Raw genomic sequence first — 17638 nt, forward strand, 5'->3', positions numbered from 1 at the left:
GAGGTCGTATGAAATGCGTGGTTGCTTGTCTTGCCACAGAAAGGCAGTGCTGATGCGTCTATAAAGTTTGAAAAAGGATGGCCCATTCTCCTTCTCCTCTCTCCTCACATTTGTCCTCCACTCCACCTGCCATGATGCCGTCGTCACGTAGTTCTGGAAAAAAGCAGGCTTCTGTGGTCCAAATGTTGGAGCGGAAAAAATAGAGGACGCCGGATAACCCTCTTGCCCAACATTTGACTGCTGGCTTGTCTGAACTGATAGCCCGCTAACTACTGCCATATCAACTGGTGGACTCGGAGGCTTTTTGTAAATTTGTGGCCATTGGAACACCACAATGGAAGGTCCCAGGCAGGAAATATTTCTCGCAGAAGGGCATTCCAGAGCTGTATGGTCATGTTCAACGGCAAGTGAATATATCTCTGGCACATAGTGTTGGTGCCAAGATACATCTGACCACAGACACATGGTCTAGCAAACAAGGGCAGGGAAGGTATATCACTTTTACTGCCCACTGGGTAAACCTTCTGACGGCCGTCAAGCATGTAACCCGTGGCACCCATGTAGATTTAGTTGTACCGCCATGGATTGCAAGCAGGCCTGCCTCTTCTTCTCCTCCTCCTCCTCCATCCTCCCTCTCCTCCTTGGCTGACTCCTCCTCTTCCGCTGCTACCGTCTCTTCCACTGCGCCGCCCAAGATCCCCAGAACCTATTCCACATGCCAGGTGAGACGTTGCCATGTTGTGCTGCGTCTGTTGTGCCTGGAAGCCAAGAGCCACACTGGTCCTTCACTCCTTTCAGCTTTGCGTTCCAAGACAGATCAGTGGCTGACACCACTGAATTTGACAGTTGGTAATGTGGTGTGCGACAACGGTGCCAATCTGCTGAGCGCGCTGAAACAGGGCAAAATAACACACGTGCCATGCATGGCACATGTCCTGAACTTGGTGGTGCAGTGATACGTTGGCAAATACCCTGGGGTCCAGGACGTCTTGCGGCAGGCCAGGAAAATCTCAGGCCATTTCCGAAGATTTTACACAGCCATGGCTCGCCTTGCTGACATTCAGCGGCGACACAACCTGCCTGTCAGGCGTCTTATTTGTGACTGCCCGACGCGATGGAACTCAGCGTTGCATATGCTTGATAAGCTGCTCCAGCAGAAATGTGCAGTTAACGACTACCTGTACGAACTCTGCGGCAGGACAGGTTCTGGGGAGCTTGGTTTTTTTTCACCTCGCCAGTGGCTGCTCATGTGGGATGCATGCAGACTCCTGCAGCCATTCGATGAGATCACCAAACTGGTCAGTCACAGCCAGGGCACCATAAGTGACATCATGTGTATAAAATTAAATAAGTGCGCAGGATCAGTAGTGTGAATAGCTGCAACCTTCGAACCAAATGGTGATAAGTGACATCATACCTTACGCCTTCTTTCTGGAGCATGCATTGCTTTGTGTCATTGATCAAGCCATCGAGGAGCAGGAGCAGGAGGATGAGGAAGTTGCAATGTTGGATGAATTCCCAGTGGGTGCTACTCCATCTGAGACAAGTCAACAGCAGGAGTCTGAAGAGGAGTCAGAGGAGGATGGTGCTGGGGGGGGGGGGGATGAGGAGGAGCAAGAAGAGCATGCTTTAAACCTTTCTGGGATCCCTGGTGTTATCTGTGGATGGGGGGAGGAGAACGAGGACGACATTATCCTGGATGATGAGCTGGAAGCAGGCCACTACACCGCTTCCAGTTTAGTGTGAATGGGGGCCTTCATGCTCCAGGGTTTTAAGAGGGACCCCCGTATAAAAAGCATAAAGGCCAAGGACCAGTACTGGGTGGCAACCAGGGGCAGACTGACAATTCAGGCATTTCGGGCGCTGCCCGAGGGCCCGTGGCCACTAGGGGGCCCGCCCCTGACTGTTGCTAAACATCCAGAGCAGACACATGGTAAGAGAGCTCTGCTTCCTGTCAGCATATACCGCCCGATCTGCAGGTTTCCCGGGCTGCACGTTGCGGACTCTTCTCTCTCCCTCCAGCATTACTAGAAGAGCCGTGAGTACACACACAGCTCTCACACTGATTCAGCCTGTCACTGTCTCTTCTAGCCGCAGCACAGATATGCCTCTGAACCTTCCCATGCACTCCCTCCTCCTCTCCCTGTGGCTGATAATGGATGTAAAGTCAGGTCCAGCCAGCTATTGTCTCTTCTGTTCTCCAGACCTCCCTGCACGATGCCTCTCAGATACTTCCAGTACTCCCCCCCCCCTCCCCCTCAGGTTTGATAACAGAAGTTACTACACTGGTTCTTTCTCAGCATTCCAGCCAGCACACCTCCTGTCCCTGCATTCTCTGCTAGCCTTGTTTTGTGAATCTCCATGAGCTCCCTCAAACACCACAATAGGAGATGGGGTTCAATAAGAGTACCTGTCTTGCTCAGCAGTAGCCTAGCCTGTCATTACAAATACTGGCCCTGCTATCTGCACTCTGCTGCACCTGAGATTTCTGCAGGCAAAACAAAAGGGAAGCAAGCACAAATACATCTGGCTCCCTTGCTGGCATGGTCACCCAGCGCCCACAACTCACAAGTGGCTGACATTGAAATGCCCCTTTCACACGGGCGCTCCGCCCAACGGAGTCCGTTCTACTCAGCGGGGGATCGATCCACTGATCCCCCACTGAGCAGGCAGATGACAGGTCCGTCTTCGCTCTGTATGCAGAGACGGAGCTGTCAGATCCCTGCTCTCCTCTATGGGGAGATCGGATGAGAACAGACCGCTTGTCCGTTCTCATCTGATCCAATCCTCCAGACAGTGAACTAAACTAAAACATTTTTCTAAAGAAAAATCCTTCTCGGTTACTCTGAACTGTGCATGCGCAGTCTGGAGCCAGCTGATTTGATATGTGGGATATGGCTTAACCACTCAAAGACCAGAAAGGTTTTGCCCCCTTAATGACCAGGCCAATTTTTGAGATTCGGCACTGCATTACTTTAACTGACAATTGTGTGGTCGTGCGACGCTGTACCCAAATAAAATTAATGTCCCTTTTTTCCCCCACAAATAGAGCTTTCTTTTGTTAGTATTTTGATCACCAGTGTGGTTTTAATTTTTTTGTACTATAAAAAAAAAAAAAAAAAACTGACTTTCTGCTATAAAACATTCCCAATAAAAAAAAATTAAAAAACTATTTTTTCATCATTTTAGGCCATTTTGTATTCTGCAACATATGTTTGGTAAAAAAAAATAAAAATATGTGTATTTTGATTGGTTTGCGCAAAAGTTATCATGTTTACAAACTAGGGGATAGATTTATGTCATTTTTATTAATTTTACTAGTAATGGCGGCAATCTGTGATTTTTAGTGGGACTGCAGCGGACAGATCGGACCCCTAACTGACATTTTTTACACTTTTGGGGGGACCAGTGACATTACTACAGTAATCAGTGCTGAAAATATGCACTGTCACTGTACTAATGACACTGGCAGGGAAAGGGTTAACACCAGGGGCTGTCAAAGGGTTAAATGTGTCCCTAGGGGGTGCTTTCTAACTGAAGGGGATGGACTTGCTGGATGAACAAAGAGACCTGTGATCCTAAATAGGAGGATCCCTGTGTTCATCACTGACAGAACAGCGATGTGTCATGTTTACTTAGGAAGACGCCATTATGTTCGACTGACCCTTTGAGTGGCTCCCTCTCTAGCCAATCGGTGTGTGCGCATGCCTCCACTAATTGCTACACAAAACAATGTACAGGTATGTCGTTTCACATAACAGAGCCAACCTGCCTCAATATAACTATGGTGGCTGGTTGGCAAGCGGTTATACTCACACACACATTCCCACCACACAAGTAGAGACCAAGCTCGGCAGTTCATGAATCGGCTGGCTCCAGACTGCACATGTATTGTTCAGAATCACAGACAAGGATCTGTTTTTCTAAAGTATTTTATCAGCAGACGCTCATGAGTTGTGACCAGGCCAGGAGGTACTAAGCCACTAGTCAGCTGCACTATAGCCAAATGACGACTACAGCATGAATGGCCAGTTCTGGGAGGCCGTCATCTGATGTCCTACCATGATCGCACCCACCACACTCTGTGACCGCAGTGTTCTCCGGATACTGCTGATCACAGATTGAGTAAAAGAGCCAATCAGTGGCTTTTACCTCATGTCCAATCGCGGATGATCACGATGTAAGCAGAAGCCAGTTATCAGCTTTTCTTTCCTCATGCTGACAGAGTAAGAGAAGGGAGAAGAGAACTGATAACAGGCTTCTGTAAAAGGGACATCTACACTGATAATCAGAGCGTTAATCATCAGTGAAGCCCTAACAGTGCCCACCAGTGCTTGCAATCAGTGCCACCAGTGCATCAGTGCAGCCTCTTCAGTGCCTATTAGTGCAGCCTATCACTGTAGCCCCATCAGCGCACATAAGTGAAGGAGAAAAATGACCCCTTTGCTAAATTTTATAACAAACTATGAAAACGTTTTTTTCTTTTAGTTTTCTGTCTTTTTTTTTGTTTATTTAGCAAGAAATTAAAACCCCAGCGGTGATTAAATACCACCAAAATAAAGCTCTACTTGTGTGCAAAAAAGGATAAAAATTATGTTTGGTTACAGTGTTGCATGACTGGGCAATTGTCATTCCAAGTGCAACAGCGCTGAAAGCTGAAAATTGGGCTCATCAAGTGCACAGTAGGCAAGTGGTTAAATAGGGGCACCCTGGAGGAGCAGAACATAAGGGGCACTCTACAGGAGGATGTAAGGGGGCGCACTGAAGGTACTAACTCCTCCAGAGTTTCCTTTAGTGCTTCTAGAGTGCCCCCTTATTTCCTCCAGAGTACCCCCTTAGTACAGTATTACTAAGGGGAAAATTTGGAGGATGTAAGGGGAAACTTTGGAGGATGTAAGGATGATTCTGTAGGTTATAACTTCCAGAGTGCCCCTTTCTTCCTCTCCCATCACCAGCAGCTGCAGATATTTGTGTTTCCTATGCTTCATTTCATGAATGGGCAGGAGCCTCTGTCTCCTGTTTATTCATCTGCAGTGCAGCTAAGGCTACAGAGAAAGGGACTGGGGATGTGTCATTAGTCCCTTTCTCTGTCTCAAAAATTAAACTTTAGGGGTCTATGTAGACCCCTGATACTTCATCAAAGTGCCCCCCCTCAACAGAATTCTGAAAAGAATGTAAAATAAATATATATTATTTTTAAATGAATTAAACATTAAAAAAAAAAAAAAAACTAAGTTTGTAAAAAATCAACTAAAATTTCTAATTGGATTAAAAAAAACACATCCAATATGCAGCATAATTTAGTCACAGTCACTGTGTGCAGCAGCACACTATGCACACCACAGGTCGCCATCTCCTCATGATGCTGTTAAGGTGGCACTTCCTGTAAGAGGCTCCTGGTCCCTTTATTGGGTCGCCAGCTTTAAGTCTCCTGCCACTCTGTATGTCATGGAGCTTGGTGCCCCTCCACATGGCCCTGTCACATTAATAATGCGTCGTTAAGATGGCTGCAGAGTGGTGGCCATCTTTAAACCTGGGGGGCCCCATGATCTCCTATTGCCCGGGGGCCCCATGACTTGTCAGTCTGCCCCTGGTGGCAACATACTTAGACCCCCGGTACAAACATAAAATGGTGGAAATGTTACCACAATCACAGAGGGCGGTCAGAATGCAGCGCTTCCAGGCCTTGCTGTGTGAAATGCTGCATTCTGCTTTTGCGTGCTCTGGCAGAGGAATTTCCACTCACACAGAGACAGTTGCGGGTAGCAATCCAACAGCGCCTGCAAGAAGAGGGTGGTTTGAAGATGTCTTGATTACTTCAGATATGAGATCCTTCTTTTAGCTGACCCATCGACAGCTGTACTCCGGATCCAGCATGAGGGAACGCCTTGACCGACAATTTTTCGACTACATCGGGTTAACGGGCGGTGTGGATGCTCTGAGGAGTGATGAACCCCTGGACTACTGGGTGGGCAGGCTTGACCTCTGGCCAGAGCTTGCACAATTTGCAATGGAAATGTTGGCTTGCCCCCTGTCCAGTGTCCGGTCCGAAAGGACATTCAGCGCAGCAGGGGGGATCGTGACTGATAAGCACACTCACCTAGCTCATGACAGTGTAGACTACCTCACATTTATAAAAATTAATGAGGCATGGATCTTTGAGGAATTCAACACATGTGACCAGTAGACCATGTTTCATTGAAATTCCTCATGCCAGGCCACCAGACCGCCATCCACCCACAACAATTCCTGGTCCTTGGCTTCGCTACATACAGCGGCATAAAAGGCATTTCATGTCCATTGAATGGCAAATTTTTGGGGCCTTTCAGGGCCGACAATTATTTTTTCTGTAAATGCCTAATGTACCTCCAGCCATCAAATACACTACGTTCTTTGCTGTCAGTTAAACCAATGTGGGCTAATTTTTGGGGCCTATACAGGCCGACACTTACTTCTGTATACTGTGAATGCCTAATGTACCTCTAGCCATCAAATACACTACGTTCTTTGCTGTCAGTTAAACCCATGTGAGCTAATTTTTGGGGCCTATACAGGCCGACACTTACTTCTGTATCCTGTGTAAGTGCCTAATGTACCTCTAGCCATCAAATACACTACGTTTTTAGCTGTCAGTTAAACCCATGTGAGCTAATTTTTGGGGCCTATACTGGTCGACACTTACTTCTGTATCCTGTGAATGCCTAATGTTCCTTCAGCCACAGAATACTACATTCTTAGCTGTCAGGTAAACGCATGTGGGCTAATTTTTGGGGCCTGGAATGGCCGACACTTACTTCTTTATCCTGTGAATGCCTAATTTTTCAGACTGGAAATAAAAAACAATGGGTCTCTAAAGGTTCTGCCAAATTGTGGAATGGATGCAGACCCATTTTACAGATGTGTGAATGGACCCTATATGTATTAGACATGTATTTACCGGCTGCTGTCAGTTCTGGCTGATTTATGAAAAAAATATATTTATTTTTTGCTGTAAAAAAAAAAAAACATTTAGGGCAACTTTTTCAATTGCAATACTTCTGTTATGACATTGTCCATGTGCTGGGACTATTTGTGCACAGCTAGTACGTCTTTTGTGGCTGCAAATATGACCTAAAGGTTTTTAAAGTTCGCCTCCTATTAAAGTCAATGGGGCCTACCGCAAACTCATGGTTCGCGGACTTTTGAGAAAATTTGCGGCTGACGTTCGCGAACCGCCCCGGCCGATGTTCGTCCATCTCTGCTTAGCAACTGCAATATAGCCTTCTCTGGTTAGGTTGCCTGTACATTAGACCTTTGCACTGCATCTTCTCTTTGTAGTGTCTTGTAAGAACAAAGTTATTTTTCCTAAAACGAATTCAAATACAACAGAATGATACAGATAACTTCTTTACAAATATCCTTTCCTAATACAAGTGCGTTCATACCTTTTGGAGAATTGGAAGTCTTTAAAGTTTTTATTCAAGTCTCTTAGTTCATGTCCTGGAACCCCTGCTGGGTTCCTGCCAAGGGGGTAGAAATAAGTAAGGTAGCAATCACATACTTAGCACAGCTTATTAACTGTTGACCCCAGCAGAGGGTGGTACCACCCAAAAAGCACCGGAAAACCTGACCAGCATAGTTGGAATTCCCAGAGGCACCAACTCAGCAAAGCAACATAAATAAACACAATTTTTAGTACAAACAAAGAATAACTAAAAAAAACAAAAACACACAAGGCATAACAACCCCTTAGTAAGCACCTGTTTACAGGATGAATATATTATTACATATACAGTAATCGTATTAGTATTACATATACAGCATTCATATAAACTGAGTTGGAAAAGAGCAGAGTAATTAAGTTTAAGGAAAGTGATGGTGCTCACCGTTCCCATACAGGTATCTTCCACGTCCACCCAAATGGAGTCAGATACAATGTCGTTTCCTACAATATAATATGCTATCAGGCGGAACGATGGTATGAAATCCACTGTGATCGGAAGGTTCATTCTCACTAGGGTCTGGCCAGCCAGCCGTTGTTGTCTGTCTACTTTCAACACCCTGCCCTTGTTCATGATCTGTTTAGAGGTAAGAGACATAATAAAAATGACGTAAAAAGTGCCCTCCTTAACACCGATGGAAAAGAAAAACAGAAAAGAAAAAACAATTACATTGCATCGCTGGTAATATTTGTGTTAGCACTGTCCTACACATTAAGCTTCCATTTTTTTCTCTCCACTGAACACAGGGTCACTTTGGCTGCTGTAAAACACTCCTGTATAAACAAAACTGTTTTTATAATGTGGTTTCTAATGACAGAGCTGGAATATGTTAACCTAACAATATCTTTGTCTCTGAAGTTGGGTTAGCAAAACAAAAAATCAAAATGAATATCTCAATCCCAATACCCAGCCAAATACCTCAGTCTAAAAAAAAAAACTGTCTTTGTAATTTCTAATGATAACATATTTAAAACCTAGGGTGGGCCAGGGGCAGTCAATTGCAATAAGTACAGCAAGTTGCAGAGAGTTACGTAAATGCAGACACAACTCAATGGCTTAATATCTCTTCCAATTGTGCCTGTATAGGGTGCTTTATCTCAGTGACAGCTTATCACCTAAAGCACCATGAATGGTAAAAGCAGCACTTAACAGCAGCATGGATACACAGGCCATCTGCCTGGGACCTACAGTAGTAGTAAAAATCATGGTTCTAATAAGGAAACACTTTACTACGACAGTGAGGCAATGACATTATAATTAAAGGGGCTTCCATAATGTATTGTGTCATCCAATATATGTTAATTAATTGAGGTGGGATGCCAACTGGGTCTTCATCACACATAGATGGAAGGTTTGTCCTTGGGTGGGGGCCTCCCAAATGAACCAAGAAAGGATTCAACAATCTTAGTATAAATTGCTTTGCCTTAACAAATTGGTGGGGTGGCATTTTATCGTATTCTAGAGACTAACATCCCATGGAGAATAAATAAAATTACCATGTAGGTGAAGTGATTGATTTGGTTTTGAACTTCAGCATTGGTGTTGCGGATGTTGAAGAGCACATTAAGGTAATCTCCAGCTTTGACCTCGGAAGTGCTGATACCAATATATAGGTAATTGCCATTTGAGTTGTAGGCAACCGCTGTCATTGTTGCAGAGGCTTCTCTGTCCGCTTGCAAACCCTGAGACGTTGTCACCTATAGAGGAGAAGGGGATATAATATAAAGTTTAATTTCGAAATTGATAAAAAAATGCAGAATTTATCCCTCCCGCACTGAACCAGCCTCCATTTCCAGATATATTAAGGCAGTTGTGGTAGACTCACCAGACATTGAAGGCCTCAGGTGTGGCCCCTGACATCACCAAAGGGTCACAAAGTATTCAGTGTATGTAATGCTATAAGGAGTTGTCAGAGACTGCAGACATGCAGGGCCGTGCTAGACTATTTTACGCCCTAGGCAAGACCAGCTACTTGCGCCCCCCAAAAAAAAAATAAAAAGGGAAGGGAAGGGGTTAAAAACTCCTCTATGTCACACCCAGGGACCCTGATGTTTTTCCATGTCACATTCTGGGATCCCAATATTCCTCCATGTCTTGCTGTCATACCAACTGACCCCGATGTTCCTCCATGTGGCACCCAGGGACCCCCGTGTTCCTCCATGTCATGCTGTCATACCCAGTGACCCCAATGTTCCTATATGTCACCCCAGGGGCCCCTGATGTTCCTTCATGTCATACCCGGAGAGACCCTGATGTTTTTCCATGTCACGCCTGGGGACCCTGATGTTCCTCCATGTCACACCTGGGGACCTCAATCCCCCATGGCACACCCAGGGACCCCAATTCCTCATGGCACACCTGGTGACCCCGAACCCCTGTTACACCCGGTAAACCCTATCCCCCATGTCACACCTGGGGACTCTGATTCCCCATGGCACACCTGGTGACCCCAATTCCCTTTCACACCAGGGATCCTCCATGTCACACCCAGGGACACGGATCCCCTGTTCTGGGGACACTCACTGGGCAGAATGAAGAGAGTGGCCTGCACTCTCCCCTTCTTCACTGTGATTCCTTTTCCCAGGACACTCCTCTTCTGGACCACAGTGCTCACCACAGCTCCAACAGGCTCCTGGTGGAGGAAGAAGCAGCAGTCAGAGAGCTCCGCACATCCTTCATCACCAACCTCCTCAGACCATTCCGGTGCCTCGTCAGCCATCGATTCTGCTCCAGTAAAGGTGTCGCCCTCCAGTGCCGAGCTCCGGCTCAGGTTTAGCTCTCCGCTCCCTGCTTAGTACCGACCCAGGGAAATGACGGCTGCCCACCAGCTCAGTGCAGAGAATCACTTCCTGCCCGGGGTTTAGGCCACTCAGCTCCAGCCGAAGAGGATCATCATGCAGGCAGCACTCTGGTGGGCTCCCTTCCTGCCTTCTGGGGCCCCCCCAAAGCCAAGGCTTGGTAGTTCCACCACTGCCCCAGACACCTGGCTTCTTCCTCTGTCCCTTCTTCCTCCCCCACTTCCGCCCCTCCCCTCAGCTCACAAGGATCATTAATAAAGGAGAGAGATTGCAGACTCCTGGCTACAAGAGATGGTCAGAGGCTGCAGACATGTTTCAGAAGATGGTCAGCAAAGACTGTAGACATGCTATGTGAGATGGTCAGACACTGCAAGCACTACAGGAAATGGTCAGAGACTGTACATGCTTGAAGACACAGTCAAACTGCAGACATGCTATAAACATGGTTAAATACTGGGGACTTGCTGCAAGGAATTATTACAGACTGTTGGCATTTCACAAAAGACCACTAGAGATGCTTTTATAATCTCCTTACAAATGAATGTTCCAACAATTGTGCACCTTATGTACAGTAGTGATCGACCAATATCATTTTTTTGTTGCCGATACTGATATTTTGCCGATCGCATATCGGTATCGGCGATATTGCCCGATATTTTCACACATGTAAAAATTACCCAAAAAACACAAAATTCGACAGAAAATCTCTTTTTTTTTTTTTTTTTATTTTATTTTATTTTTTTTTTTCTATTAAATTTTCCAGGTAAATAATTATTTACAACACTCCAATCGCTGGAGAATTTTTTCATATACATTTTACGCATATTACCTTTTATCCCTTTTTTTCCCCCCTCCCTTCCTTATCCCTCCCCCCCCCCGTCTCTTCTTATCATTCGACTCCTATTATTTCTCTGTATTCCCTTGTGTCCTTAAACTCTTGCCACTCATCCCAAATCTCCTCTTCATTCCCCTGTTCCTCCTCCTCCCAGGTCCTCAGCTGCTCCAACTTTCTTATTTTCTCTACTTTTAACAGCCAATCTTTCCTGGAGGGGGCCTCTTCTTTTTGCCAATTAAAGGGAATCAAGCTCTTAGCTGAGTTTAATAAGTGAGGGAGTAATGTTTTTTTATATTGTTTCACTGACATATGGGTTCCATGAAACATGCATTTCCAAGGATCCAAGGGAATATCTATTTTAGTAATTTTACTTATCAATTCTATAACTTCGCTCCAGAATACTTTAATTTTTGGGCACTCCCACCATATATGGGCTATAGTCCCTACCATCTGACATCCCCTCCAGCAAAGTCTTGAACTCTCTACCTGAATTCTTCCCATCTTATCAGGAGTGTTGTACCACCTTGTGATCAATTTATAGTTCATCTCCTCCGTGTTGGTGTCTATCGCGGATTTATGTACTAATTGAAGGCTCTTATCCCACTGTTTGTTGTTACTACACGGGCCGAGGTCTCTTTCCCATTTTTCTTTTAATGTTATTCCTCTCTCTTTTGTTATTGTTAATAGTATTTTATACACATTCGAAATATTGTTTATTATCTTATCTTTAAGACATAATTGCTCAAGAGGGCGGAGGTCGTTTATATCTCTCAATGGCTGCGGTAGTGACAATGTGAAGTGCTTTAGTTGGATATACCTCCACTCATTTATCTTCCAGTTTTCTTTCCTTTGTTTCAGCTCCGCCAAGGTTATAATTTTCCCCTTCTCTACTATATCCCCTAATTGTGCTTCTCCTTCTATCCATTTACCTAATTCCTTCTCTTCCCCTGGTGCAAAAAATTTTGTGCCCTGTAACGGGATCAGTGGTGAATTGTGTTTCCAATTTTCTTTTTTATGTATATTATCCCAAACCTTAGTAGCGTGTCCTGTGATTATATGCATGTTAGTGTCCAGATTTCTAAACCTCTCAGGTATCCATATAACTTTTGCTAGGTGTGTACCACTCATCGTGCTTTCTATTACCACCCAATTTCTATCATTATTTTTTTTTGTCCATTCTATCACCCTTGTGAGTATTGCTGCAAAATAATAACTTTCAAAGTCGGGTAGGGCCAGTCCCCCTTGTCCCTTACCTTTACATAGTGTAGTGTACTTTACCCTTGGCTTTTTGTATTTCCAAATAAAGCGGGATATTAATCTTTTAAGTGTTTTAAAAAATACTTGAGGTAATGAAATCGGAATCATCTGGAATTTATATATAATTTTAGGCAGGATTATCATTTTTATCGTATTTATTCTCCCTATCCAGGAAAAGATTCTCGGAGATAATCTATTTAATTCTGATCTTACTTCATTCAGAAGTTCTAGAAAATTTGTTTTGTAGAGTTTTTCTGGAGTTGGGGTTAATTTTATCCCTAAGTATTTAATCTCATCTTTTCTCCAGTTGAACTGAAATTCTTTTTTTAACATCTCCTCTTCTTGTTTAGGGATATTCATATTTAATATTTCTGATTTTTTTTGATTAATTTTTAAATTGGATAGTTCTCCATATTGTTTCATTATTTTAATTATGTTGGGCAAAGTGATCCTCGGATTACTTATGTAAAGCAGGATATCATCTGCAAAGGCAGATACCTTATGCTCCACTTGTCCCACCTTTATGCCCCCGATGTCCACACTATTTCTAATAGTTGCCAGTAGTGATTCCAAAGATAAGACAAATAACATCGGAGACAAGGGACATCCTTGTCTTGTTCCATTGAGCATTTTAAACGAGTCTGACAAAGTTCCATTGACCTTTACCTTTGCAGTTGGTTGATTATACAAAGTTTTGATCCAGGCTAACATTCTAGGTTTTATTCCCAACTCCACTAGGGTGTTTATCATGAACTCCCAGTCTACCCTGTCAAATGCTTTTTCCGCATCTATTGACAGGAGTAGACTGGGAGCTCCGCTTTTTACCATATGGTCTATCAACAGTATAGTTTTTATCCCATTGTCCCGTCCCTGTCTCCCCGGGATGAATCCTACTTGATCATTGTGTATCCACTCCCCCATTAGGTTCTTCATTCTAGTGGCCAACATTTTTGTGAATAATTTAGTATCAACATTAAGTAGGGAGATGGGTCTAAAACTAGAACATAATAACGGGTCTTTTCCCTCTTTCCGTATAACTGTGATTGATGCTGACAGGGCCTCTCTACTCATCTCGTACTGAGTCACTATTCCGTTTATATATTCTTTAAATCTTGGGATCAAAATGTCCTTAAATTTTTTATAATAACCTATGGTAAACCCATCCGGTCCTGGGCTTTTACCTAGACTCGTTTCTTTAATGGCTCTCTCTATTTCTTGTTCTGAGATTGGTCTTTCTAAGAATGTTAACTTTTCCTCATCTATCTTTGTCATTCCTGCGTCTACAAGGTATTTTTTGATTTTCTCCCTCCTTTCTGTTTCATTCCCCTGTATCTCACCTTTCTTTACTGCATAAAGATTTGCGTAGTAGTTTTGGAATTCTTTGGCTATTCCTGTCGTTGTTTGAATTATTTCCCCATTTTTATTTTTAATTTTATCTACAAAATTTTTTCCTTTCTTCTTTTTCAGGATTTTTGCTAGGTTTTTCCCAACCTTATTACTTTCAATGTATTTTTCTTTTATGCATCTTTTCATTTCCTGCTTTATTTCCTGTTCTAGTAGATCTTTCAATTCTTCTCTCTTCACCTCAAGTAAATTATTTATTAATATATCTTGTGTATTTTTATGTTTTTGCTCTAATTGATGTACTTCTGTCATTAGCCTAATCTTATCTTTTATTCTTTCTTTTTTCCTTTGGGTCCCCTTTGAGATAAATATGCCCCTCATATAAGCCTTATGAGCTTCCCATACTATGTCTTTTGGTGCATCTTTTGTATCGTTTATTTGAAAATAGAATTCCAACTCTTTCACTATTTCTTTTTCCCACTTTTTATCTCCAAAAATCTCCTCATTTATTTTCCAAGCATCCATCCTAGGCCGCTCTTTCGCCATTTTTATTTTTACCATAATGGGGGTATGGTCCGCCCAAGTCTTGACCCCAATCTCTGCCTCGCTTACCCTTTCGATCCACCTATGTTCGATTGGTATATAATCCAATCTTGAGTATGTTCCATGTACACTTGAGTAACATGTATAATCTCTATCTTTCGGATGGAGAATTCTCCAAATATCTGCCAGTTGATTTGTAAATAATTTTTCCTTTATTTTCTTTGCCTGTACTTTATTTATCCGTAGGGTTTTTGATGTGGTATCTACTTTAGGGTCGAGGCAGAGATTGAGGTCCCCTGCCAGTATGACTCCTCCTTTTTTAAACTCCATTAATTTTCCCAGTACTTTACCTAGGAAGTCTACTTGTCTCTCATTAGGGCTATATATATTTACTAGGGTCAAATCTTCATCTCCTATTTTTCCTCTTAGAAAGAGGTATCTTCCCTCTGGGTCTACCATTCTCGACTCGAGAGTAAATCCAAGGCCCCTAGAGATGCCAATGGCTACTCCCTTGGACTTCCTCCCGGGTGAGTCCGCGTAATACCAGGTAGGATGGCTCTTAGAATATAATCTAATATTAGATGCATGAGATAAATGAGTCTCCTGTAAGAATGTCAGATCTGCTTTCAAATAACTAATTTCTTTTAAATTTTTTTTCCTTTTTTCTGGAGAGTTTAAACCTCGGACATTGTAAGATAATATGTTAACTATAACCATTGTTTCTTAATCTTCATTACTGTCTTTCTCTATCATCTCTTCAACTCTAAGGTGGCCATAAAAACTGTTCAACCAACACCAGGGATCCCTAAGAGATGGCATTAATCCCTCTGATTTTTCTTGTCTTATGAGTTCTCTTAATTCTTGTATTTTCTTATAGGAGACGTTTTGATCTATTGACTTCTTTTTCCCTCTTTCTTCCCCTTTCCTCTTCCCTCCCCTACCCTCCCCTCCCCCAACTATTCCCGGTCCCTCCATCAGGGTTGTCGATTCTCCTTCCTCCCTTTCCAATCGACTTGTGGCCGAGGTCGAGCTCTGCTAGTGGTCACCGTTCCCTCCCATCTTCCCTACCGTAGGGACTAATGGTGACGGCCCGCTGATCTCCATAGGGCCATCCGTTTTTTATTCTTACTTGCTCCTCCTCCCCTCCTCCCCTTCTCCCGCCAGCCCTCCCCCCCCCTCCCCCAATCCCCCCGGTCCCCCCAGTCCTTTTTCATCCTTTTGTTTTCATCTTTTTCTTCTGTTTCCACTAATTCAAATCTCCTCCATCAACTTCTTCCTCTGGGCACTCCTGGTCTGTTCAGCCTGGAATATCTATGAGTGGGATTTTTACTGCTTCACAAAAGTCTTTAGTTTCCTCTGGGTATCTAAGGAGTACTGTCCTCCCATCTCTTCTCACTCCTAGGCCTGCAGGGAAGTTCCAAAAGTATTGTATATCTTTTTTCTTTAATATTTCTACCATTGGTCTAAGAATGCGTTTTCTGTTAATTGTCTCTTTTGCCAGGTCTGGGAAAATCTGAATGTCCTCCCCGTCATATTTTAATTCCGGTCTACTTCTCATTTTCTCCCAGATCTGGGCCCTTGTCTCGTATTTATGGAATCTTGCAATCACATCTCTTGTTTTCTCTTTTGGTAGATTGGTTGGTTTACGCAACCTATGAATTCTCTCAAACTCAATTTTATCTGTGGTCGCCTTTCCCAGCAGAGGGTTAAATAACTTCTCCAGGGTTTCTTCTAATTTTTCTGTTGGCCCTTTCTCTGGTAATCCTCTTATTCTCAGATTTTTTCTTCGATTTCTATTCTCCTGATCTTCGATTTTGTATAACATATTTCTCTGCTCCATTTTCATTTTTCTCATTTGTTCTTTTAGATTTTTTAGTTCTTTTCCTTGGGACTCCACCTTCTCTTCTGTTTCTTCTACTCTGCCCAGAATATGCCCAAAGTCGACGTGTAAGGTAGCCATCTCGGCTTTGATGGATCTTTCAAGGCTGGCAAACATTTCCCGCATTTCTGATTTTGATGGTGGATAATCTTTTTCATTGAATTCATCTTCTCTATTCATGTCTCCATCCTCTATTGTTATACTGCTTTCTCTTGACACTTGTAGGCTTTCTTCTCCACTTACTCCTATATGCTTTTGATTCTTAATTTTCTTGGTTCCCTCTATATTTTGTTTGGGTCTAACAACCAGTTGATCCTCTGGCTGTGTGTTTTGACCTTTTCCCTCAGGTGTCATGTATTTTTTAATTGTTCCTGGGCTTACTGTAGTTTTTGGAGGTTTCCCTGCTACTTCTTTTGCCGGTTTACCTCTCATTGTGGATTCGGCTCTGGGGAATAAGCCCTCAGTATAGCTTTCTCTTATGTCTCAGTATGAACTAAATATCATATATATCATTCAGTGATTCAGGTAAGAGAGGTCCCACACTTTTTGCACGACAGTCTCACTAGTTCTTAAGCTATAGACTCACGCATGATAATATAGCTGTGCTACCAGGGGAAGCTGTTGTTGAAATCAAACGTATGAAAATTTTGGTGGTTTCCCCTCTTACTTAAGTACTCAGATTCCCGCACATTTCTCAATGCGCGTAAGTAAGATCTGAGGGGTTTCTGCACTCACCTAAGTGAGTAGAGTCTCGCACTTTTTCCAGGGCCGTTCAACTGGCTCTTAAGCATACACTGGTAAATAAATACTGTAGCAGTGCTTTCTAAGAAAGCTGGTATTTGAGATTGGTCATATAGGAATTCTGGGGGGTTTCCCCTCTCATTCAAACAGGCAGAGTCCCGAACCTTTTCAACACAAACCCGCCTTCTCTTAAGCCTTATACTCATAGATGACAATATGTCTTTGCTTTCAGAGAGGGCCGGTATATTATATCCAATGAAGGAGGATTCTAGGGGGTTTCCCCCCTCCCTAAGTAAGCAGAGTCCCACACATTTTTTCCAAACAGTCCCGACAATTCTTAAGCTATATACTCATGAAAGATAATCTAGCAGTACTTCCAAGGAGGGCTGATATTGAAATCCTGTGCAATAAGTCCTGGGGGGTTTCCCCTCTACCATAAGTAAGCAGTGTCCCGCACAATTTTCAGAACCATCCCTCTGAATCATTAAACTGTAAACTCATAGATGAAAATATACAGATGCTTTCACAAAGGGTTGGGAATGAGATCAGGTGTAGTGCAATTCTATAGGGGTTTCCCCTCATACTTTGGTAAACAGATTCCCGCACATTTTTTCTCAACAGTCTCGTTGACTCTTAAGCTATATACTCCTGGGTGATAATTTAACAGTGCTTCAAGGAAGGCTGATTTTAGGATCCAACGCAGGGAAGTTCTAGGGGATTTCCCCTCTCGCTTAAGTAAGCATAGTCCCGCACTTTTTTC

At 43.3% G+C, this 17638-nt stretch overlaps 1 protein-coding gene across 1 annotated transcript in view; it reads right to left on the minus strand.

The window, feature by feature from the left end:
- The window catches only part of LOC309552830 (A.superbus venom factor 1-like), a 360768-nt gene that overhangs the window by 334802 nt on the left and 8328 nt on the right, over positions 1–17638 (minus strand). The window contains exons 3-4 of the mRNA XM_082253740.1: positions 8978–9178; positions 7866–8057 (exon numbers count right to left, since the gene is read on the minus strand). Coding sequence (XP_082109866.1) covers positions 7866–8057; positions 8978–9178 — 393 coding nt within the window. The remainder of the gene's footprint in view (positions 1–7865; positions 8058–8977; positions 9179–17638) is intronic.

The sequence above is a fragment of the Pelophylax lessonae genome, assembly GCF_965119305.1.
Source record: "Pelophylax lessonae genome assembly, chromosome: 4".
NCBI classification, from domain to species: Eukaryota; Metazoa; Chordata; class Amphibia; order Anura; family Ranidae; genus Pelophylax; species Pelophylax lessonae.